The 25,547-nt window shown below is 41.4% G+C and overlaps 1 protein-coding gene across 1 annotated transcript in view; it reads left to right on the forward strand.

Annotated features, from left to right (window-relative positions):
- Positions 1–4,667: 4,667 nt before the first annotated feature.
- Positions 4,668–25,547, forward strand: part of wu:fb13g09 (ATP-binding cassette sub-family C member 5) — a 28,301-nt gene continuing 7,421 nt past the window's right edge. The window contains exons 1-20 of the mRNA XM_022213979.2: positions 4,668–4,968; positions 7,268–7,456; positions 7,943–8,098; positions 11,803–11,950; positions 12,959–13,192; positions 13,538–13,711; positions 14,281–14,428; positions 15,539–15,687; positions 15,972–16,079; positions 17,255–17,605; positions 17,710–17,781; positions 19,383–19,507; positions 19,601–19,673; positions 19,757–19,960; positions 20,143–20,268; positions 20,578–20,689; positions 20,797–20,981; positions 21,371–21,517; positions 22,416–22,545; positions 22,950–23,103. Of these exons, the coding sequence (XP_022069671.2) occupies positions 7,278–7,456; positions 7,943–8,098; positions 11,803–11,950; positions 12,959–13,192; positions 13,538–13,711; positions 14,281–14,428; positions 15,539–15,687; positions 15,972–16,079; positions 17,255–17,605; positions 17,710–17,781; positions 19,383–19,507; positions 19,601–19,673; positions 19,757–19,960; positions 20,143–20,268; positions 20,578–20,689; positions 20,797–20,981; positions 21,371–21,517; positions 22,416–22,545; positions 22,950–23,103 (2,975 nt within the window). The 5' untranslated portion in view covers positions 4,668–4,968; positions 7,268–7,277. The remainder of the gene's footprint in view (positions 4,969–7,267; positions 7,457–7,942; positions 8,099–11,802; positions 11,951–12,958; positions 13,193–13,537; positions 13,712–14,280; positions 14,429–15,538; positions 15,688–15,971; positions 16,080–17,254; positions 17,606–17,709; positions 17,782–19,382; positions 19,508–19,600; positions 19,674–19,756; positions 19,961–20,142; positions 20,269–20,577; positions 20,690–20,796; positions 20,982–21,370; positions 21,518–22,415; positions 22,546–22,949; positions 23,104–25,547) is intronic.

Here is a 25,547-nt window from a genome sequence, read left to right on the forward strand (position 1 = left end):
TATTTAATATTAATTTAGATTTCAGTAGAGACACCAGTCGTGCTCCCCGTAAGAGACCTTATTAGTGCACGGGTTCACCGTTGGGGAGTTCAAGACGATTGAATACAAAGACGAGCAACCTTGTTCTTCACAGGGGATGCTGCATATCTTGAAGAAGTGATAAGAGGGTGGGAGACTTTCAACTGCTTTTTCATTTTGTGAATTTGGTGCAAATACAGATAACTGTAGGAACCCTCTGCAGATCTGGGACAGCATTCATTCACTGTGGAGACAATGGGCTGCACCGATGCTCTGCTTTCATGGTTTCTCATGATAAGAGCAGTTAGCTGTGTCTGCTTCCATTTTATGTTTAGTGTTGCCTAGTTAGTGAGGTCTTTGTTTCAAGAAATGTAGGTTCACATTGTAGGATCAGAGCAGCCTCCTCTTTAGCACCACCACCAGTCCAAAGTTCAACCAACGCTGTGTCCTATGACTTTCCCCTTAATGCTGAGCTTCTTTTCATTTGGAAAATCACTGTAACCATCACATTTAAGTGTTTTCAAGCCTTCTTTGCTGTTCAATAATGTTCAGTCAGTCAGCTCAGATTGGAACCATATTTGGGTTGTTCAGTTTAAGTAGTTTTTTTTTCTCAAGTGCTGCACATATTTAGAGAAGAAGGTCAATCCATCTGTCTGCGTAAGAGATAAGTCATTACTGCATCCCATCACATGTGACCAATCTAAAGTAATAGAAAGTCCTGCACCTCCATGGAAATAGCACAACTATGAAGTAGAAATGTCATTTGTACAGTAAGGCTCAGTTATGGCATAAATCAAAAAGTAATATACACTTCTAAAATCTTTTTTTTTCCATCAATGGAAAAAACTGGAGTCAACTTGTCCAAGTGCCTACACATTTTTTAACAGTTTATTTTTAGTAAATGAGACATAGAATGAAGTAATTCTGATGAAATCTGATGTTGCACGCGATTAGTGCAAGGGTGGTGAAGAGTTGAACATTTCTGCCTCTGAAAAGTTCTGTAAGTTGCTTTTCAAATCCATGTTTTGGGTTTAGAGGGTTACCACACACTCTGACGCACGTCTCTTTTCGTGGTTATTAACCTGAAAACAAAGACATGCTGTATAGAATTTTCATGTTATGTTCCCATTGACATTGTTTTTGTCTCACAGATTAAAGCATTTGGAGCCCAAATATTGTTTTTATGTTCGCCAGAACCACAAACCGAAATCCATAGTTAAGCAATAAATTCTAAATGGCAAAATATTTTCAAAGTTCTGTGTAAAATGTCGAATGGGTTCATATGAATTGTGGTGAGAAATAATAAGTCTGTGCAGCATTCGGATGGGAATATTTGATGCAAGTCTGATTATTTTTGGCCCATTATGCAGCCTGGATGTTTTGTGTTGTTATTGCTTTTCCATATTACCTGTATTTTTAAGGATTTCTTTATTCTTCTTTGGATGGTGACCCTGGAAACCATAACATTGCTAATAAGTTGTCTTGTTAGTCATGAATCACAATGCAAGCATTTGAAAGTGGTGCGTGAGTTTCTGATAGCTCTGACTGAACGGCTAAAGCCTCCCTGTAGTCACAAACAGGAATTTATCGCAGACCATTTAACTGTGACGGTGTTTGCAGAAAGATAATATCTCCACTGTATTTTCTCCATCAATGAAAAATTGCTTCATTTGTAGACAGGCTTCATTCTACATGAGTGTAGCGTAACAAGCACCTGTCCTTGCTGCTAAGTTGCACTTGTGTTGTTTCTTTGGGAGGCTTTGTCTCCGCTGCTGTTGTGTTCAACTGAGAAATATAAATTGCCATTGCTTGACTCCTTTCGCCCATTAGGAAGTCTCATTGAAGCTTTTACTTGCAGAGCCAGCGGAGCTTAAGGTCTTATCGTTACATGAGTGCAATTTCAAATCACTGTAGAGAGGATAGTAACCAAAGCATAGTTCAGAGGGTAAACTCTCCCAGCCGGTGACAGCATTTTTATTAGTGCCAGCAGTGCAACTCCATAATCGCAGGTTACTCTGCTTCAGCATTTCCGTTTCTTTTTGTTTATGGCCTCCAAACTGTGAATCCCTTTTCCGCAGTCCCAACTGGGAATTGACTGACCTATTTACACTCAGAATCTCATCATAAATTATTGTTTTTCTTAATTAGATGTAAGCATGGATACAGCTGGTGATAAGTGAAGGCAGTTTCTCAGTCATATGGAGGTTCTGCACAATATTTATACATTCCCAGATTTAGACTAATCTTTGTGGATTTATGCTTTTATGTGTAGTATCATCCATGCAATCATCTCCAGTGTTCTGAAATATATGATAAAGTATACATAAAAGCACACGTTATAGCAAAACAACGCATTGTCGGACATAAAACCTAATAATTAGTCTACTATGTAATGAGCATTCCATTGTCACGAAGCCCTTTAGGATGCCAATAACAGGGCACTGAGGCTGTAAATGCAGACAAATGCAGACAATTAACCTTCGGATGTAGCTTCTCCTTCCCTTCTTTTAAAAATGCCTTTCACCTCAGGATAATACAACCTCTGGGCTAGCAGCCTGCCACACTGAAAAGTTCAATCCTTCCAATGCAAATATGGCAAATACCTGCAAAAAAAGGATTTTTAAAAATTTAAATACTGTGAAAATGTGTCTAGTTTTACAGTCACACATTGTAATAGAATGAAATACTGTTTTAAAAAAATACATATTTCTTTTTAACGTGGACAATATGAACAAAGTCAACATGTACATTAATAATTGCTTTCTGTAATTTCGCAAAATATTTTCTGTAGTTTCACAAAAATAATATAAAATCTTTCAGAAGTTTGTTCATAGTGACGTTTCACCTGCGACACCGGAGTGTCGATATTTACTCACCCGCTAGAAGTCGCTTAACGTCAAAACGTAACACGCGGTCGTAATATGGGCGTGTCCAGACGACCTATGTCGTCGTTTTTTTTGTTTGAGGACAGGCTGTAATCAACAGATAACAAAATAGTTTTTTTCCATCTTAAGAACATAGCCAGAGTCCGCCCGTTTCTCTCTCAGGCCATCATGGAGGTGCTAATGCATGCTTATATCTCTTCTCGTTTAGACTATTGTAATGCCCTGCTCTCTGGCCTTCCAAAAAAGAATATTTTTAATCTCCAGTTATTACAAAACTCAGCCGCATGCGTCCTGACAAGGACCAGAGGGCGGGAACACTTTACACCAGTTTTAAAGTTGCTGCATTGGCTCCCTATCCGTTTCAGGATCAATTTTAAGGTTCTTTTACTAGTTTTTAAATGTCTTAAAGGCCTTGCGCCTTCTTATTTAGCTGATCTTCTTTTACCATATCAACCCTCGCGGATCCTGAGGTCCTCTGCCAGCGGCCTTTTGTCCATACCACAAGCCAGAACAAAAACCCACGGCGAGGCGGCATTTAGCCACTATGGCCCCCGCCTCTGGAACAGCCTGCCGGAGAACCTCAGGACTGCAGAGACTGTTGATGTTTTTAAAGAAATGTTAAAAACGCATCTTTTTAATCAACTTTTTCATTCCTTCTTATGTTCTTATCATTACTCATGCATTATGTATTTTTATTACTTTAACTGTTCATTTTATTCATCTTATTGTACAGCCCCTATATTTTATATGTTAAATTATTACTGTTATTATTTTTTATTTTTATTTTTTTAACTCCAGTCTTTCCTCAGGGGGGTCCTCCTCACTGGCTGCAGCATCTGGTCTGCTGCTGGGGGAGCTGTTTGTGGGTCCCTTTGCCCCAGTTGGATGGGGGGTTTCCCACCACGGTGTGGGGTCCCCCTGTTTGTCGGGGTTTGGGGGGTCCACGTGCCGACACCCCTGGCGATCATGGCCTGCGACTCCTGCCAGTTTGGATGACCCCAGCGGTGACATTTTCCGTGACCCTCGGTGCCGTGCCATGTCTTCAGACAGTTGTGGTGAGAGTGTGTGTGTGCGTATGCATGTGTGCATGTGTGCATGTGTGCATGTGTGCATGCGTGCGTAGATATATATGTACACAACCAGGGTGGGAGGGAAAGATTTTCTTGTTTTTATTTCAATCTTTTAATGTTGTGAAGCACTTTGTGGTGCAATTTCATTGGAGGAAAAGTGCTATACAATAAAGATTGATTGATTGATTAAAAACTCGTAATGTCTGTTTACAAATGATGTGATCGGTCAACAATGATACAAGTGTGAAGACAAAGATGGCAAGCGCTGACAAAGATTTGACCTTTTGAAATGTTTTATATTATTGATTTGATTTGACAATTTACTATGCATTTTGCATCCTAGTATATTTTTCTTATTTTTTAATTGTTTGTACTGTGGTGATGGTGGTTACTTTACTCTTACTGCTCCGTATTGCAGTTTCACTTTGTGCTCTATAAAGTAATTCTCTTCTATTTTGTTCTCAGGCCACATTTTGCCCCATGTGTCCCTCCATCAGTACAGATCACACACAGTTGCACTGTCTGTCCTGCTTTCGCGCTTCGACCAATCAGGTTGCGGTGCGAGCCGGTGACGACAACAGCAGCCCTCTCTCCCTCCCCTCGCTGAGGCTCCGCCCCCTCTGGAGCGTTCACTTCCTCGTTATGACTCCCGTTGCTACGGCGACCGCTCAGTACCGTCGCCGGTTGGACGGACCCGCTCTGACGTCAGGGCGATATCGGGAATTCCTCTCCGTGTAGGGCTCCGTGTGACGGTGAACGGGAGCTTCAGACGCCGCTAGGAGGAAGCGGCACGTACTGTATACACGTGAGGCGTCAAGTTTCCCATGTTTCCTCGCCGTGTTTTCATTCTAACCGCTCTGAGAGACATGAGTCTGTGCGGGAAAGAAGTTTAATGAGAAAACTTAAAGAGGGAGCATCATGGTCGTCTGCATCTGCTCCTGAACACGGCATCTGAGATCTGCTACAGAGGTGACCCGAGCCAGGCCGGACTGAATGTAAGTGTTGGAGTGATGGAAATCCTGCCTCTTCCTCACTGACACCACAAATACAGCTAACAGTAATAGTGCGGTGAAAATGAGGCAGCAGATCTGTGTAATTTAAGGTGATAGTAAGCAATATTCCAAGCCGGAGTGGTTTGAAAAGTAATTCAAAATTTTTATTAGTGATGACCCCAGAGGTGCTACTTAACTTTACACTCCTATTCCAGTTTTTCATGACTTTGTCAATTACTTTGTTTCTAATGAATTCATATCATCTTTGTTTTAATTAGTGCTTTTTAAAAAATATATATACAAATTTACTGGCATCCAGGGGGACCAAATACCCCTTATTCTTCCTGTGCAGTTTTAATAGATGGGACTATTTATTGAGTTCATGTTTGCAGTGGGTCCTAATTCAAAACATCATAAAATATCATGGGACCAAGGGGCTCTCTGTCAGTCTTTTTCAAGAGTTCAAACACAGAGAACTTGGAATAAAAGTTGCGATTTTTATTGAAAATTTTTTTTCACAGAACAAGCAAACTAGTGGTAGCTTTTCTAAAAAAAATAATGATATTGTTTTTTCTTGTTCCATTAGTTTACTAGTAATATTTTGAGAAGAAATAACGGGGTTTTGATGGTGGTCATGGATTCTTAAAGTGGTTTATTCTTGGGATCCTCAGGGACCTCAAGTGGTATTTCTTGTATGTTAAGCATGTGAGGTAGACACTGTATGTATTTTGTAAGCCTCATTCTTGTCAACGTCAACTAGAAAATTGAAATGAAAACAAAACATATGGGCCTTTGACATTTACTTTGCCAATATAGGTCAGTTTGATGTGTACATTAGCTGTACTTATTAACTTTCTTTGCACTGATTTCTAGTTTTGTTTCCATGTGTGACTTTTTCCTTTATCAGCTGCTCTTTTTTTCTGTGAACGTTTTGCGAAATTGACAGCCATTGCAAGAGGAAACACATTATCTGAACTGTTGTTGAACTTGTCAAAACTTCTCTAGCAGGTTCAGTAGCTGCCCCATGCATGCACCTTAAAGTGATCATATCATTTACGGGCTCTTGGAATGCACGGCTGCAAAGTTGGGGGGTTTTGACAGCGATGAATGACAAGCAGTCTTTGCCTGAAGAGAGCTTTGAAAGTTCACAGCCATATGACAAACTTCACATGATATAGGCAGCGAGGGCTGCAGAAGGAGCCACACAAGCTCTTTTTCATACTTTTCTCAAGCACATAGTTTGGTTCCCATCACGCTTTTGCATTAGCAGTGACTGTTTGTTGTAGCACATTTCTCAGCAGAACTTTGTGTATCAGTTTCTGTTATGTGACTCTGCTTGTTTCCCTGCTGGGCTATCTGTATTGAATCTCATCATTGACCGCGCTCTCTGGACAGTCTATCTGCGCCCCACACCAAGTCAGGCTGACCTTGTCACGGAGCTTTGCCGTAGAAGGGATCAGTGACAGTGTACGGACACACTGGCAGCTCAGGTGTCTGCTCCCGAGCTCCTGGGGCTGCTGGCAGGTCGTCTTTAAATAGATAAGCACTTTAGTTGTATGCCAGAGATAGGTCGTGACCTGCGAGCAAGGAGATTTCTCAAGTCTGTCTGCGTCTCAGAGGGTGATTCAGCAAAACACTGCCTTTCTGTATGAGTTCTCTGGGTTAAAGAAAGACAGAACAAGCAGATTACTGTGTTTTATTCATTGTTTTCCTACTGAGAGGTTAGCTGGAAATGTCAGGGTGGGAGTATTCCTCTAGAACAAAAAGTATTTCTGGTGAAAGTAAGCTGCTGTCTGCTGTGTCACACAGAATTCTAACCATTTTTTTCCCCAGTTTGAAAATTAGTCAGAAAATGAATCTGCAGTGATTCTGATACTAAAATCATCCAGGAAAACTGGTCAAAATTTGCAGGTCTGAGCTCCTCAAATGTGAGTATTTGCTTGTATTATATAAAAGTGGAACTGATACTTTTGGGTTAGGGGCTGTTGGTCTGATAAAGCAAGCAAATTTAAAGTAACAGCTGAATTTCTGGACAATTTATAAACCAAACACAAAACTGATCAATCAAGAAAATAACTGGCAGATTAAAAACAATGAAAATAGTGGTTAGTTGCTATTGAGTTTTTAGTGATCGGGTGAATCGCTGGTGTAATAAATAATAGTAAGATTTCAAAAGCTAATCACATGTCTGAAGTTACAGGTCTTAGGTAGCAGGGACATGTTCCAGAGACTAAATATCAGTGTTTGTGTGAGTGTCTGAAATGTATTTGTGATTCATTTCATTTTGCTGTTCTCTCCTCAGAGGGTCTACCATGTTCCCTGATGCCCTAGAAGCAGCGGGGCGGGTGGAGGGCCTGCCACTGTCCTCCCCACAACCGCTACCGGAGCTGGAGGAAGAGGAGACAGAGGCCTCAGCAGAGAAGGGGCCAAAGAGACAAGGCCGCTACCGGCACAGCCTGCAGATTTTAAAGCCCTTCAGGATAACCCACAAGTAAGCAGAGTTGCATTTCAGTATATATGGCAAGTTAAATGAGAACATAACAGCAGAGAGTTTAAAGCTGCACTGTTGTCAGACATGAAAAGTTAATGAAACACATCTACTCAAGAGTTCATGTTTGTTGTGTACGCTGCCTGTCTAATGCGCTGACTGTAAGGGTGTGGCAGGAGGCCGTGATAAGGGATGAGAACATATCCCCCAGCGACACACAGCTCTATGTTTGAACATATGCTGACTGATAAGCCACCCTTGAACCTTTTTTTTTCTTTTTTTCGCTGCTCTCTTAGATTTTTGTGAGGAGCGTGCAAATTACTGTCCAAACACTGCAGGCATGATTCACCTTTCACTGACTCTGGCGAGGCTAAAGCGCCGCTTATTTCTCAGCGACCTCTGTGGGCCTGCTCCGACAACATAGCGCCTCAGTGTGTGCCTGCACTTTTCGACATCTCACCCATTTCCACGTCTTCCACTCTATTCCAGGCATCAGCACCCAGTCGATAACGCCGGCCTCTTCTCATTTATGACTCTGCACTGGCTCTCCCCTCTGGCACTGAAGGCCTACAAGGCTTCCAGCTTGTCTATAGATGATGTGTGGGGACTTTCTTGCCACGAAGCTTCTGCAATCAACTGCCAAAGGTGAGGTAACTGTGGCACTGCTGAGGTTTGTCTGATGAAACTGAGCCATGTGTTCCCACATCACAAGCAGTTGGTGAAACATGAAAGGGGAAGGTGAGGTAGGAGCAATTTGTACGTTGTCAACTTTCAGATTGACTTTTCTAAAGGTTAAATCTGATACATGGGATGCAGCCATCATGGAGACAAGTGATTTTTTGGAAGTGAGTCCATGAGGTAGAGCTATTCTTTAAGGCCCCTTATGACCCCTAGCTTTCCCAGTTTTGTGCATTGTGCTCACACCTTGTTACCTCAGCGTTCCCATTAATAACTGGTGATGCTGAGTATATTATATGTATCTTTTTTGTCAATAAAGCAAATCCCATGTAAACACCAAAACCAACAACAGGCTGATTCTCCTAACAAGTACTGTCTGTGCATCCAAACTCTGATATATCCTAGTCCTCTGCGCCAGCCCTCAGTTGCTGCCAAAGATCTGTGAACCAAACTGTTGCTGCAGCATTCTTTCATTACAAAGAACGTGGGCACTGTTGTTTATTTTAAGCTGTAAATACTCACAGACCAAAAGCAGGCCCCAACACATGTAGTCCTGATTGAGTCGTACTTACTAAGAACTGCAGTGCACAGCTGTCTTTAAAAAGTAACCCACCAATCAGCTGCAGCATGCATCTGAACCACTGACAGGAGAAGTGAAAGCTGTTAATCATCTAGTTTCAGTGAATTGGTCTGCTGGGAAACGTCCTGACATTCATGCGGATGCTATTTTTGATTCATGCCACCCACTAAACATTGTGGCAGGTCAAAAATGTCCCCTCATAGCAACAACACTATCCATAGCTAAAACTGTTCAGGAACAGCTTGAGGAACATGACAAAGACCTCGAGGTGTTGACCTGAATTTAGAACTAAATTCGACTGAACATCTGCTGGATGTGGCATCACAAGCACAATCCCCAGAGTCCCATAGAGAACCCAGAATCACCACAGGACAGTTCCAGAGGCCCTGCATCTTTACATCAGAGCTGATTTTTGCAGCACAAGGTTGACGGATACAATATTATTCAGGTGGTTTGAAAGTTATGGCTGTTTGCTGCATATTCATGACAGATGTCTTTGGTAGTAATAAACCCACATGAGGTTGAGAGTCACAGACAACCTGTCGAAAACCATTGGAAGACTAACCTTATAAACTATTATTAACTGGGTTTTTGTACTGAAGGCCTCAACCTTTAAGTACAGTACAAACAGCAGGCTTCACATGACATCTTCATTATATGCTCAGATGCTTCAGCTGAGATTAAGTGGTGAAAGTTCCTTTACAACTTTGCAGATAACTTACTAAACAACATGTAGTGAACCCTTCTTTTCGCTTGCTTTAAATGCAGTGCTCCTCCGAGATCTGGTATGAAATGAAATCAAATAGTCGTGTTTTGTAAGAGGCAGACACATGCAGTGATACAGAGAATGAACCATTTAGGTGAAAAGGTCGTGTTATTTGTTTCAGGTACCCAGTGGAGCTTGTTGTTGTTTCAGGCTGTATTCAGGTGAACTGACCTACACCAAACCGCTTTGGTCTCACACTGTCGGAAAAGATTCTTTCTTTATCGAACAAATATTGAGAAATTTTCTTTGCTTTCCTTTCAAACATGGTCAAATATATTGTTGACAGAAAGCGAGAGGGGAGTCTGTGGCTGATTTACAGTATTATCATTGAGATTTTCAGGAGTAGCACAGATGTGACCTCTGCTAGATGTCCTGTCCAGGACTGTGTACGTTTGTGTTGCTTGTTGTCAGTGTGTGCAGCGTGATTTAATTGATGAACATCCTGTTTCTCTTTACTCGTACGCACAGGGATGTTGTCCTTAGAAAGGGGGGCTGCTAAGAATAGCAGGGATTAGAGATTACAGTGAGAGTTGGTGCCTGACTTGGGTGGTTATGTCATTAACTCGTCTACCTGCAATGCACAGAGTCTCACTGTCACTTTCATTAGCTGTCATTGACTGGAGCCAGCCTGGAGCCGACCATGAGATAACAGCGCCTGTTTGCGTGCCAAACTACAGCTTGAGAAAATGCCTTGTAGTAATTCTGTGTATATGGAGTACAAAGCCGTACAATAAGCTTATTAGGGGGCTTTTAGTTTTCACTGCTCACTGGAAAGAAAAACCAATGCTTTTTCCATTACTCATGTGCTGTCAAGTGTCGCTGCCATGACTCGGCAGCACGGAGCAGGGTGACTATTTGAGGAAGTTCCCTCTTGAATCTGGTGACAACTGTGTGGGTTGTCAGTAACTTGTTCTCTTTAAAGACTGACTCAGGGCCACGGAGGTTTCAGTGCAGCGGCTGCTTTGTGTGCGTTAAAGAGCTCATAGAAATGATGCTGCGAAGGTGCACAAAGCTATCACACTGCTATGGGTGCTGGAGACAGGAGGGCTTTATTTTGTGTTTACATAGCAAGAACAGTTACGCAACCCCCCGATGCAAAGCAGAGATGATGGTGAGAGGGGGGAATTGGAAAAGCATCCTGGGAGAGTTGACACTTGTTAGTGCTCAGTGAGGTGCGAACCTTGAACGCGATGTCCTGGCCAACACGCTCTTGAAACATCAGCTTCGCTTGCCATCTGGCAAAGTGAAATGATGGTTTGTTAGGAACATTTCAGGCCTGTTAAAAGCAAATAATTACTCTTTTGGAGCCTGCAGTTGCCCTGGTGTTCTCATTTCCATTTATGTAGATGTTTTTGCAAACACTTAAGATCTGTATCATGGAGTTTTTACATATTAGACATTCCACTAAATATAATGATTAAAACTTAAAACACTTGTTACTTTGGGTACTTGTTGTATTCATCAGTTAGTACTTGTCATTATAAAAATGCACCTTTCACTGCATTGTTCACTCTCCCTTACTTGGGCCATTGCTGCAATTTAGCACCATAGAATGTACTCTTCACCTAAAAGTCTCATTTCCAACACTGTGTCTATGCAGCTTTTTGGGCTGCAATTAATTGTAATTTCTTAGATTCAACACCATTTGACTTCAAGTAGTAATTATCAGGCAGTGTGAGAGTCTAGTTGGCTTAATGTTCTGTCTATCTCTGATACGTTTTTAATAAAGTCATTAGGGCGTAAATTACTTTCTGCAGCTGCTCTGCTGCTGGTTTATAGAGTCATTAGCCGTGATGCATTTGGCGCAAGAAGATATTTACCCACTTCAAGAGGCATTATACAGCAATAAAAGTACATTAACACATCTTTAGCATGTTTGGTACTACCTTTTTCAGTCTAATTATGTGATACATCATTCATGATTGTATATTGTAGGTCACCTTTACATTATTATCCCCTGAGCTGCTTTTATTTTTTCGCAGTGGTTTTGAACTGCACTTGATTGCCCGCCAGATTGTTTGTATCCCCAATTGTGCTTTTGGGCAGTCTGATAAACAGCTTTTACTTAATTAAAGGCAAAATAATAATACATAAAGTGTTCTTTTCACTTATGATAATTTCGCCCTTCAGAAAGGCCAATTTTTTAATTGCCTCTATAACAGTGTTTTTCACAGCATTCATGTGAGATTTAGTGAAAGAATTAGTTTGACTGATTGTTGAGTCTCATCATTCTGTAAATTAAATTCAGTTGCAATGCACTGGTTCAGTAAAGATGTAAGCAGGTGTAGTTTGTCATTATTTTGGTGCATCTGGTTTTTATTCCAGGCTCGAATCTTTTTGGCACGACGAACTCAAAAGACGAGGGCGAGAGGGGGCATCTCTGACGAGAGTCTTCTGGAGGTTCTGCCAAACCCGCATGTTGGTGGCCATCTTCTCGCTTCTGCTGACGATGGTGGCCGGCTTCGTTGGGCCCGTGAGTGCGCTTCCAAATCCTCCTTTCTTTTTCTATTTCGCTGATGGAGCTAACATGCCTTTGAGTTTGGTCGCTGGCTTGGAGCCTCCAGTCCATGTATTTTCTGAAAATCACTTTATCCCGTTTCACGCTGTTCTGGAAATTGAAATGAAAACATACTGGGAGATTACAAAGCCTTAGATAGTGAAACCCATATTAATACCATAGATTAGGTGGTTTGTACCAAGCCGTACTTTGGTACTGAAATGTGCAGTACTTCTTATCTGGCACTCTGATAGCTTCAGATTCCTTCTCAAAAATGTCCTCAGATTAGTATCAGGGAACAGAGAGTTTCAAAGAGTATATTTTTCTGAACAATTCTTACCAAAAATGATAAATAATCATCTCTAACTAAATGGTGATCATGTTTGGGAGTTTCCAGTTGATGGTATTTCTGAGTTGCCTCCATTGTTCCTTTTGCTCTAAGCTGTTTATTTTTGTTGTCTTGCTATGTGTATGTGCTACTACCCGCAACTAATAGCATTAACTGGATTTAGTTCTTACACAATGACGCATTTGTCTCACATTCCTGTCTGAATAATTTGGTACACTTGCTGACAAAGCAGTTTTGTACATATTCTTTCCACAGTTTATTCACATTTGTAATTACCCATGAAAAACTGTTCGCCATTTCATTTCACATGCATCAGGTCTTAAAATTTATGAATTGTGCGCAGAAATATTTTATTGTATTTTATGCATTTTATACTTTAATCTCTAATCTACTTATCTGAAGTGTTTCCTCTGTTTTCCTCTTATCTTATTTCTTATTTTTCCTCTGGCCCCTGCCCTGCTTATCTGTGTCTATGGCATTTCCTAAATGCTTTCCTTTCTATCTCCTTGTTCTTTTTCTTCTCCTTCTCATGTCCTACGTTATCCCCTCCATGTCTGTGTCTTTGTTGTTCTTTGCCTTTGTTCTGGCACTTTTTGTCTGTTTTCCTTTACCTTCTTCTCACTGTTCCTCCGCAGGCCCTGCTGGTCCGAGCTCTGCTGGAGTATTCCCAGAGCTCAGAGAGCTGCTTGTGGTACGGCCTCTCCCTGGCAGCAGGGATCTTCCTCATGGAGCTGATGCGCTCCTGGTCTCTGGCGCTCATGTGGGCCGTGAACTACCGCACTGCTGCACGCCTCCGTGGGGCAGCGCTCACATTTGCCTTCCACAAGATCCTCCGCCTGCGCAGCACTAAAGACATCAGTCCAGGCGAGGTAGGTGGGATAACCCTGGAGGGGACTCGTCTCCAAATTACCTAAATCATCCCTCGCTGCAGGGCACCACATGCAGATGATTGAGATGGATTTAATTTCAGCTCTTACACCATTCCTGCTTAGATCTCGACAAATCCCATAGCCTGAGGGAGGGAAGGCTGTCTAAGATTAGTCGTTACATAGCTTAAGAGGAATCATTGTCCAACAAGTAAACGTGGGAATAAGGACAACTGTATTTCTTTTATAGTCTTAGTGGTGATTTTTCAGTATGTCTTGCTTGAAACTGTTTAGTTCATTGAAGAGTTTTGTGCAATTTTTGTTGTAAATTCCTGTGTTTCTACCTAGCTGATCAACATCTGCTCCAGTGATGGCCAGCGGCTGTATGAAGCGGTGTCAGTGGGCTGCCTGCTGGCTGGGGGGCCTCTGGTGGGAATACTGGGTCTGTCTTACACTGCGTACTTCCTGGGACCCACTGCTCTCCTGGGGTCGGCCATTTTCATCATCTTCTACCCTGTCATGGTACGGCTTCAGCTAGAACATCTGAACCAGAGAGATAACAGATAGAAAAAGGCAGCGTGTGACTGTCATTGCTATTGAAGTGTAAATTTCTTTTAACTAGTTTCTGCAAAGTTCACATCGAATAAGAAGCCAACTCATTATAGCAATTTAATTACAGCGATTTCAAGACGTTTTACCAAAATCTAATTACCAGAGATTTATAACATCACTGACTTATTGTTTTCTGAGCAAGAACGTTTTGAAATTTGGTTTGCAGAAGAATAGGTAGTCATCATTTTAAAATCTTTAAATTAATTTAGGCTGCTGAAGAAGCCAACCAGCACTTTTTAAAAGCATCATAACTCTGTGGCCATCAATCTCCTGTCAAGTTTGTGACTGTTATTTTCAAATTACACTCAGTCTGAGCCGTCGCCTGACAGCCAGAGCCCCTGGTATTGATGTGAAAGGCGTGTATCACTCTGGTCCCCCGGACAGCCCTGCAGCACAGCTAATGTGATTGTGTCTGCTTTCATTTCCTCCCCTGCCACTTATTTCTCTTGTCATCATTTCCCCTGTTCCCGTCTGGACAGATGCTTGCATCGAGGCTGACGGCGTACTTCCGCAAAAAGTGTGTGGTGGTCACTGACCGGCGCGTGCGACTGATGAACGAGATCTTGGGCTGCATCAAGTTCATCAAGATGTATTGTTGGGAAGATGCCTTTGCACAGAACATCCACAGTGAGTGTCTGTCATGTTCCGGAATGACTCAGCGATAAAAGCACTGCTCATTTCCTGTTTGTGGTTGAAACTGTGCCCTCTGCTCGAGAACCTGATGTTGTTTGTTGGTTTTGTGAGGCTTTTTATTCCAAGCTTTATTCCAAGTGTCACATCATTTAAACATCTGTCACTGTTGTAAAATTATTAATTAAACGGTCAGTTTATCATCTAAAATTAGACATATCCTCATAGTGAACTGGCAAGATAACCCAGACTCTAAATCCATTTTCATTACCTTGCTCTGTTTAAGTCATTCCACATGACATCATCTATAATCAAAGCTAGTCTGAATCCCTTCACTTCAAGGTTAATTTACAGGGTGTTTGGGGCCTTATGACACCTTGACTGACTGTCAAGGCTCTTCTACTTATCCATGAATTAGCAATGGCCTTTTCTCATGAGGTCCCTGCTGTAGGTTGCGGATAAGGATCTTTCTCCCCTTTTAATCATTTTCAAATTAGTCAGGTGGGGCTCGTTTTCACTGCTGCCCTGTGATTGCTGATTATAATGATAATTAATTGGCATTCAACTTAATGGACGATGAGCCTTAAGAGTTACAGTATCATTCCCTTCAATTAGTAGCGTTGGGAAATGGATTATCAGTGTTATTGGCCGGGACGCGTGACTCGTCCTTTGTAGTCCATGCGAAAAACACATAAACCATCCAAAGGCGATCCCAACGGTGAATAAGATGTAGCAGAAGCAGGGGGTTCTCGTGTTTCATGCACAGAGCGGCTGGGGCCTAAATTAAAGATGCAGCAGCTTTTTGTTCTAGTGTTTGCACTCAGTGAACTCCGTTAACAAAGTAGCACATGCAGTGGGGAGATACAAACATGGATGAAGGGGTCAGAATTGGAGCATTAGACTTGGAGAGTTATCAAGGCTCAGCAGGTTCTGAAGCCCCTTTCAAGAGGGAGGCTCTTGTCCTGCCTCTTGTGTCTATTTCTGTCTGCTCGCTGCGTTGGTTAGTGACTCTTATGGTGTTATTGACCGAATGTTCTCTGGAGAACTCTTTAGGAGTCACTTAACCCTTACTCTATTTTTTCTCTGTCTGTCTTATCTCCTCTACAGAGGTGCGATCTAAAGAGAGGGGGATCCTGGAGAGAGCTGGGGTCGTCCAGAGTCTCACAGTGGGTGTGGCGCCCATCGTCGTGGTGATAGCAAGCGTGTGCACTTTCACCCTACATATGGCCTTGGGCTATGACCTTACTGCAGCTCAGGTGTTTTACAGAGGATCCTACAGTCATACATTCACTGCTTCAGTTTGCATTTAGACTGTTTAGGGATCAACATGCCAAGCACTAACTGCAACATCTCCAGCTCATTAAAGAATTTTTTAACATTATCTAAATAGATGTTATTTGAATTTGTAGCTGGATTTGAAGTTAATGTGACAAGCCTCGAGTCATGATAAGTGATTATAGATTTTGAAGTCAGGTATAACTGGAGGTAAAAAGAAAACTGTAGTGAATAACTGTTTCCGTCTCTACACATCCTTCCTCAGGCTTTCACTGTAGTCGCTGTTTTCAACTCCATGACCTTTGCCCTGAAGGTCACACCACTGGCCGTGAGGGCGCTGTCAGAGGGTGCTGTTGCAGTCAAAAGATTTCAGGTGAGAAAGATAGACAAGTCTCCTCTAAAGGTGGATGAATAAAGAGAGTTATTAAATAAAGAAGGCCAGTGTAGATACCTTTTATCCACTGAATCCCAAGCATTTTATGCTCTCTGTCGGCTTACTTTTCACTGCAATATAAAGTTCTTCACCTCTATGGAAACAGCACAACTATGACTAAAAGATTGAAGAACTCAAAAATCTCATATATGCAGTATAATTAAGTTATAATGCCATAAGTCATGAAATAACAAAAAAAAAAAAGCTGAATTCTTTAATTATTTGTTTTGCTGAAAAAAAGTAATAACTGGAATGAACAAGTGCCCATTGGTGTTAACAACACTGTAAAAAGTAAAGTAACTATAACTATTTTATTAATTACATTTTGAATTTGTTTCTTTACTTGACTCTGATCTGCTCCATGTAAACACAACCTGCAGTCCAGTCGAAATGTCTCTGACTTTTTGCTTTCACTTTGCTTTCGGTTGCAGCTGAGTCACTAATGTCTTAAGCTTACATTTGATTAAGTATTGCAAATTAATAATCCAATATTTTTTTCTGTTTATACACCCCAAAAAATAGCGAGATTTTGGTGATTTTTATAGCAGATCTCATGCTTTACAAACTTGCCAGCAGTTTTTGAGGTTTAGAGTGTTAAGATGCTCACTTGGTCTTTCACAAACCAACTACAGTTTAAACAGTGTGTTAAATGCTTACTATCTTTCTATTTATATATGCAGTATATGACTTGTCATAAAGGTCAGCAGTCTAAATTAGGCTCAGAATGTGGATAGAGTATGTCAGTAGCCAAGCAGATTTTACCCTGCCCAGAGTCTATCCAAAGGTGCTCCTGTTGATGCTAAAAATATATCCACCTACACAACATACTGACATTTTCAACATACTGTTTCCAAACACATGGCAAAACTCACATATTAGTGAGAGATGGCTTCAGAGAGCCAGCTTGGGTTAAGTAAGTATGCATTTGTGCCACGGATGCACCAAAAGGTTCGAGATGGTCTGTGTTTTACGTGTACTCATTGCACAAGAACTCAAAATAGGACAAACTGTACTTTAAGCATGAGGATGAGTAATGTTGTTATCACAGCAGTGCTAAGTAAGAAAAACAAGAATACATTTTCATATAAAGCAACTCATTATGTTTTACTCTGCAGAGGCTGTTCATGATGGAGGACAGAGAGGTTGTTTTAGTGAAGATGGAGGATCCAAGCAATGCGGTAGAATTTCAGGATGCCACTCTGGCTTGGGAAAAAGCGCGTCCTCCACCTACAAAATCTAATCCAACTCCCAAGAAGCGAGGAGGAATGAAGCGTGTGCTGCGCAGGGAGAAGCTTAGCCTGTACATTTCCACAGAGGACGGCAAAGGGAACAAGGAAGGCCCCAACGCACAAAGTCTTCTCACAAACATGGAACAGGAAAGTCCACAAAGCACCATCTCGTCCACTCAAAGCATACGACCCCCGCTGCACAAGACCCTGCACCGCATTGACCTACGTGTTAAGAAGGTAACACTACAGTCGCATTCAAGTAGTGGATGAAGGACATTATGCTTTAAGAGTTAAACAGACCTTTATCTGCACCATCTGACTCCACTATTTATCTTTACTAGGGTTCACTGGTTGGAATCTGTGGAGGCGTCGGCAGTGGAAAGAGCTCTCTTCTGTCTGCCCTGCTAGGACAGGTGAGTCTTAACTGGATGTTCAACTAGATCAGGGGTGTCAAATTCATTTTGGTCCAGGGGCCACATACGGCCTAATTTGATTTCAAAGGGGCTGGACCAGTAAACTTATTGCATAATTACTGAGAAGTAACAATAAGTCTAAGTTTTTCCGACGTTTTAGTGCAAAGGAGAACAAGTATATTAGAAAAATCTTTATATGTAATGAACTGTCCTTTTAAAAATTATATTAGAAACAACCAGAGATTAAAGTAAATGCAATTTGAACAACACTATGACTCAGTTTAACATTTATTTGTGTGCATTGTGCATTACAACTGATCACATTGATTGTACAATGGCACAACATATTTAGTCACAGGTATGTGTAACTTAAAAACATAGTCCTGGAATTTAAAAAAAAAAATCAAACTTATCAAGATGTAGAAATTTTTTGAAGTCCATTTTCCACATCTGGAAAGTAATTGTGAACACCTAAATTAACTCTGCACACCTTTAAATCTTAAGTAGCAGCTGTTTTATACAGACAGTTAAGAAAGTAAAGTTGTCACCTGCCTTGTTTATGTATAAAATGTATATGTAAAATATACATAAAAAACTACATACATAACATGGATGCATCCATTAGAAATAATATTCCACTCAACCAAACACTTTTGTAGTGAATCTGATGACCAACACTGAATTTCACAGTATTTACTACAGCAAGTTTTCATTTAGCAACTGTTTTTTTTCCTAGGGCAACAATGTTTAAAGCAGCATTTTACAGGATTTATTCTTGCTTCGTATTTGCTCCTGAAACTTGACATTTTTTAGCCTGCACAAGTGCATCAGTATCAGGCATCATGTCCTGAGCAGCAGCCAACTTCAGCATGTCAGTTTAGAACTTATGTGTGAGCTTTGTGCAGTTTTGTTTTATTAATGTTCATTACTAAGAAAACTTGCTTACAAAGATAGGTCGTCCCAAACATGCACAACATTTTTGCAGCCAGTGCTGTTAATTTAGGGTAGCCTGGAAGGACATGCATGCAGGTTTTTCAGCTTGTCCTGATGTTTTGTCTCAAAGTGCCATCTTAGATTAAATTCCTTAATTACAGCCACATTAGCGCCACAAATAAGACACACGGCTTTACCGGCTATGTCAACATACATAAACTCAGCCTCCCATCGCTTTGAAAGGCTCTGTTTTCAGAATCAACTTTTCTTTTCGCCATTGTTAAGGGCGAGCTTTGACGTTACGATAGGGTTGCAGACAATAACAGACACTTGACTTAAATGACGCGGAAATGTTCCTGGCTAACCTATCATTCGGCAAGGCAGCTGTTGCACTGCATTATGGGATCGGTAGTTTGTGTGTTATCAGTGCTTCATATCGTCAGGCCATTAATAACAATAAATCATATCCGGCCCGCGGGCTTGAGTTTGACACATGTGAACTAGATGCTCAGTTTGAGTTTCCTCTTCAAAGAGCACAGACATGAATAACAACAAGCCTAGCCTTTCTTCCTGAAGTTTTTGTTCACACGCACTGACACAGAACAACCTGCACTTTGAAATATTTCGAGTGTTTTCTCTGCTTCCAAGCTCCTCTTTCTGCGTTGCAGATGACCCTGTTAGAAGGTAATGTGGCTGCTAGTGGTGGCTTCGCTTATGTGTCCCAACAAGCCTGGATCCTCAATGACTCGCTCAAGGAGAATATTCTTTTTGGAAATGAGTATGACCCAAACAGGTAAGATCAATCGTTGTATAAGAATGCTGTGAAGAAGAAAAACCCTAAAAATACACATGTATCTGAAGTTTTACATGTTTATTTCCATGCCAGATACAATGCTGTGCTGGAAGCATGCTGTCTCCTCCCAGATCTCGCAGAGCTCCCATACGGAGACATGACAGAGGTGCTCGCAGAGTTTTCTGCACACTTTGATTTTGAAATCTCATGCACAGCACTTTCAGTTTATGCCATAAATGTATTTTCTAGATCGGGGAGAGGGGTGCCAACCTGAGTGGAGGGCAGCGTCAGAGAGTGAGCATGGCCCGTGCACTCTACAGTCAGCGACCCATACTTCTCCTGGATGACCCTCTCAGTGCTGTCGATGCTTGTGTGGGTTCCCATATCTTCAATAAAGCCATCAAGGGTGCTGATGAAGGCAAGACGGTGCTCTTTGTAACGCACCAGCTGCAGGTAAAGACCATCTGTGAATTTCTAATTAAATTCAATTTTCATGTCTTTTTTGCTCTTTAATGACCAGAACATTGAGTTCTGAAAGCAATTTGGATCAACTGGCGTAAAGTTTAAGACTCCTGATGCCCACAACGTGTCAGCAACGATAAATCCTCACTATTTTGCCTCTATTTGCGTTTTAGTATCTGCCTGACTGTGATGACGTTATTCTGATGAAGGACGGGCAGATTGCCGAGCACGGCACCCATGCGCAGCTAATGGGTAAAGAGCGTGACTATGCCACCCTATTCAACAGCATGCAACAGGAGGTAAGGCCAGGGGCACATGAGGAACAAAGCCAACTCTTTTGAATAAGGCATCTTTGCCCCCACTACACAATAACATTGAACATTACAAGATGAATAATTCATAAGCAGAGAAAGGCATGCCCAATAGCAAGGAAATGTTAATGCATACGAGGCCTTTCATTATTTATGCATGCATTGATTTCCTGGTGAGTTGCTAAAGACCATGTCACCAGTATCTCTGTTTAAATGACTTTCAGGCTGTTTTTATGGCTGTTGTGATTTGTGATAATGTCAAAACTCATCCCTCCAACTCCCGTTTTTGTCCCTCAGAATCTGGTTAAGGAGAATTTAAAGAACAAACAGCAAAGGGCAGGTGAGAAAAAGGCTGACAGTACTGTTGATGTAGCCAAGGCCGCACCAAAGGCAGAGAGCAAGAATGGAGGTAAGAGACTGCTGGACATGTAAAATGAATGCTAAGTGCTATTTTCCTTGATAATGGTTCACAAGTAACTTTTTTTCTGCTGTTTTTTTTATGCCTCCTTTATTTAGCACAACTCATGAAAGCTGAAGAGAAAGGCTCTGGTGCAGTCGCCTGGTCTGTGTATGGAGCCTACATCAAAGCAGCAGGGGGTCCAGTTGTCTTCTTCATCAACGCTTTCTTCTTCCTTTCGACCACAGGCAGCGTAGCCTTTAGTAACTGGTGGCTGAGCTACTGGATCAGGCAGGGCAGCGGGGTGAGTGGGGAGACAATCCTGCGTCACTATTATAGGCGCCTCTTTTTACTGTGTACTTGGCTCCCAAAAGAAAAATAACTACTATGCTTCAATGAGTTGTAGCAGCCGACTGAGCATTAATCTGAATGTGCATGATTAAAAAAGTAACAGCACCTCGGTAAACTTAATTAAAAACAAGCACGAGCAGTGAAGAAACAGATGTGCAGCAAAGCAGGCGGTGGCTGCTGTTGAGAAATGTGCTCGGAATAGTAAACATCACTGAACTGACTGATTTTCATGTACTTTTTGTGAGCCAAAGTGTGCTTTTCTCAATTTCATTAGAGGCCAAATGGGGAAAAATTTAATTTTTTTTCACAGTCTTTGTAATTTGTTGCTCCATCTGCCCTTAGAACACATCATTAATCTTGGTGAATGAAACGATGGCGAGCAACAGCATGAGACTCAACCCTCATATTCGGTTCTATTCAACTGTTTACGTCGTTTCCATGGCAGCCGCTTTATTGCTGAAAACAATGAGAGGACTGGTGTTTGTGAAGGTAAGTCTCTGTTTCTATCATGGTGTGTCCTCTTGACCACTGACGAACTTCAAAGTGATATAAATGACTGATATATTGGTGCTTTACAGTTAAGCAGTGCTCCTCCCTAATTGTCTTTGCTGTCATTTGTTCATGCTCTCCTGGTTCCAGCAACATAATTGAAAATGCCTGCAGGCCAAATCCATTTATCTGTCCGCAGCCACGTCTCACAGCTTTACAGCGCTGCATGCATGTGTGTGTGTGTGTGTGTGTCTGTGTGTTGGTGAGCGCGGTAGAGACAAAGTGTGTGTGTGTGTGTGTGTGTGTGTGTCTGTGTGTGTCTGCTCGTGCATATCAACACCCCCCTCGGGTGTGCGTCCTCTTTTTCACGCTAACCCATCCTGACACTGCATTGCAGAGGTTAGGTCCCCACATTAATGTGTGCCACTTGAAATTGCTAATTTTTCAAAGATGGCTAATCTTTTTTTACCTCTAGCTGTGATGAGATCTTTGCGAGTGTTAAGTATTCCATTAATAGAATTAATTTGTTCTCTGCTGCCACATGCGATTTCTGTCCAATCGGTGAAATGTCTCTTGCGTATTCGGTCATGACCTTTATGTCAAACCTCCCGGAAACTCATTATAAATGAAGATTTGACAGCCTGCCTGGTGCGAGGAGAAAAAATAGCTACACACCCACTGTGTACATGCTTAGCATATGGTGAAGTAGCGTTTCTAACTCTGCCACTGTGATTATCCATTGTGTGCTTCTTTGTTTGACGCTGAGCACATTGACAGACAATTTCCTTCCAGCTGTCCGTTTATCCACACCAAGACTGTTTCCATATGTTTCCTAAAGTTGTTTGTTTACATGTGTCAGGTCTCATGTTCAAACACAACATGTTGTTTGGGTTGACAGTGCACAGTGAAGGCTGCCTCTGCGCTCCACGACAAGCTGTTCAGCCGACTCCTCTTCAGTCCCATGCACTTTTTTGATACGACACCTCTGGGTCGTATCCTGACCCGCTTCTCCAGGGACATGGACGAGGGTGAGGCTTGATTTGTCTTGACTGTGAACCTTCCCCTCAGGAGAGCTCTCAGTCAGTGAAGTCACCCTGGTTGACAAGGTGTAGTGCCAAGACACAGTGTGATTTGACATAGAGCGTTTTCCCCAGTGAGTGGCTCTCTGTTATCCACTTCACTGGTGTCTTTGCTTGACATGTCGATTTGTGAGTTGGCTTTTGTTTTTTTGTTGTTGAATGACTGGGTTTCTTTCTAGGCATGATATTTTTGTAAACTCCATTGCAGCATTTTATGTAACAAAAATTTGTTCTATTTCTCTTTTGGTCATTTATGAATAAAAAAAAAAACTAAATGAAACACACAGAGAAAGTTTTCTTCACCTGCAACAAGATGCTGTGTGATTGATATACTTTATTTCTCCTCCTCACAGTGGATGTGCGTCTGACCATGCAAGCTGAAATGCTGCTGCAGAACCTGACCCTGGTGCTGTTTTGCTTGGGAATGGTGGGCATCGTCTTCCCTTGGTTCCTGATCTCAATCCTGCCTTTGGGAGCCTTCCTCTTCATTGTCAACCGTGTCTCCAGGTCAGACTCTCATCACACCTGTTGTTATCGTCCATATAGTCTTTAGTGGTGAAATAGTCCAAACTATCCAGTATATTTGAGACTGAGCAGAAAAATTTGCTGAACAACTTCAATTTTTTTTTATAATAATTTGCTAATCTCTGTGATTTTTGCACTATGCGTTAATTTTTACTTGAAAGAGAGACATTTGGGTAATGTACAAAGCTAATTGTTTTATGAATATAATCAGTTTTGTATGGAAACATTTCACCTTGAATATTTAAACTACATAACTTATAAGCACAGCCTATCAAGCAATGGTAGAATTAAAAATTAGGTTTTTAAACTTTACTATTATCAGTAATCTTTATTATGGAGTCAGACTGCAGAGAGAGAACTGAATCTTTATCTGCAAACGCATAGGGCCTTATCGGTCACTGATTACATTTTTCACAGCTTCTGTTCTGTGGTAAATGTTACAAGAGTGCCCTGCATGATCTGATGACTCTGCTTTAGTCATTATTTACATTTTTGCTGCAGTTGTGCAATAAAGGTAAATCCACCGAGGGGAACAGCAGCTCGTTGCCGTCTTGGGAAATAACCACAGCATCTTGTTATTTCCTCTCACCGTGAGATCAAGAAGAACACGACTCTCTTTGTGACTGTTGTGCTGATGTCAAAGCAGGAATTGCAAAAATAGGATTCATTATCAGGGGCAGTGCTCACTGATCAACAGAGAAATGACTGTCAGTGAACCAGGGTTAGCCCCATTGGCTAATTTTCATCTCTTGTTTCTGGCCAGTTCTTAAAAAGGCAACCTAAATGAGTCAGCACGTACAGATAATAATACTGAGCTGGTACAATGCACATTCGCCAAACAAGCAATGCAACCTGATTTAAGTCACAGCTCTGCATGCAAAGCAAAGCAAGACAAAACTATTGTTAGTAAGCCACAGCTTCACCTGACTGGTAAAAGACCAACAAGCATTGATTTTTCTTTAATATGCTCTGACAGTAAATTCCATTCTTGGGATTCTGTTACAGAGAAGGCTGACTAACAGAAAGCAGTTCCTCTTACAGAACCGATGTAGACTTCTGCTGCTGCTAACCTGAGTGCTTGATAAATGTTTTCGGTGGTCGGGGAGACTGTGTTGTGTATTATGTGAAATACAAGGTGAACATAGCCATTCTCAGGTCAGAAGTCTATGTTGATTTAAAATACATAGTCATGGGGGATATTTAGCTTTACATTTTATTAAGTAATGAATAATAAATCTACAAAGATATGCCTGAGATTATTTTGGTGAGTGTGCGTAGATTTCATCAACACATTAGCAGTGATCTGGACATCAAACTCTTAATTTCCTGCATTCTGCTGATTTTTATGACCCGATTTGTGCCTTTATTTATTTATTTTGTAGAATGCACAAAGTTTAAACACTGAAGTCATTTGCTTCTTTGCTGCTGCTTCAGAGGCAACAAATGCATGTTTTCTAAATAGTAAGGGAAAAGCATCCACTGCATTCCTCCTGAAATCTGTGTCTATGATTGCATGGCAGAGTTGGACTTAGTTTTAAAGGCAGAGAGCTCAAACATGCACAATTTCTTTTTCTTTTTTCATGTATTACTTGATATCTCCCCTAATATAAAGTAAAATTCTTGATTTTTTTTTAAATCTGCTCAGCCACCAATTTCGTGACAAATCATCTTCATTTGTCTTCAAAGAGACATTTGATTTGCGCAAAAGTGGAGAATTGATGATGAACTTTGACAGAGTAAACAATACGCTAGAACCAGAAGGAAGATATGATCTGTTATCAAATGGTAGCAATAAGACATATAAATGCTATCTAAAAGGATGAAAGACTGTAACTCACAAAGTCACGACATCCAAGGAAATGTATGGATGTTACGTCAAACTGGATCCCCCATTGAAATCACCTACTTCTAAAGCAGCTGTTATTGAATTCTGAAATGAAACTGCCCAGGGCATAAACATGTTTGTCTGGATCGCGGCCTCGAAACGAGGAAGTGTCATGTTCTTTCCTTCTCTCTTCTCGGGTTTTATGAAAGAATCAAATGATTCATGGGAGACGTGTAATTCCCATGCACTATCCATTCTGTCTTGGCATCTAAAAGTAGAAAGATAACCCACGTTTGTCAGCAAAGCTCTCTCCTTCATGTTACCCTATGGATGGCGAGTCCAGCGTGTGTCTGCCTACCAAGTGCCCCCATGGCAGTGGGACGTTACTCACAATATTGCACAGGCATCAGAAAATGGGAAACAACCAGTCAGGAAAACGGGTGCTGTGTTGTGGACCATATCCCTCTCTGTCCCATTACTTGTCTGCATCATTACAGCTGATGCATTTTCTGTTCCTTCACTCCTCAGCCGTGTTTCAGGACTAAAATAAAGTGTCAGCGTTGCCTCCAAGATCGCGCAAAGTAAATAGAAAATAGATGAC

This window comes from Acanthochromis polyacanthus, chromosome 10 (genome assembly GCF_021347895.1).
Source record: "Acanthochromis polyacanthus isolate Apoly-LR-REF ecotype Palm Island chromosome 10, KAUST_Apoly_ChrSc, whole genome shotgun sequence".
In the NCBI taxonomy this organism is placed as follows: domain Eukaryota; kingdom Metazoa; phylum Chordata; class Actinopteri; family Pomacentridae; genus Acanthochromis; species Acanthochromis polyacanthus.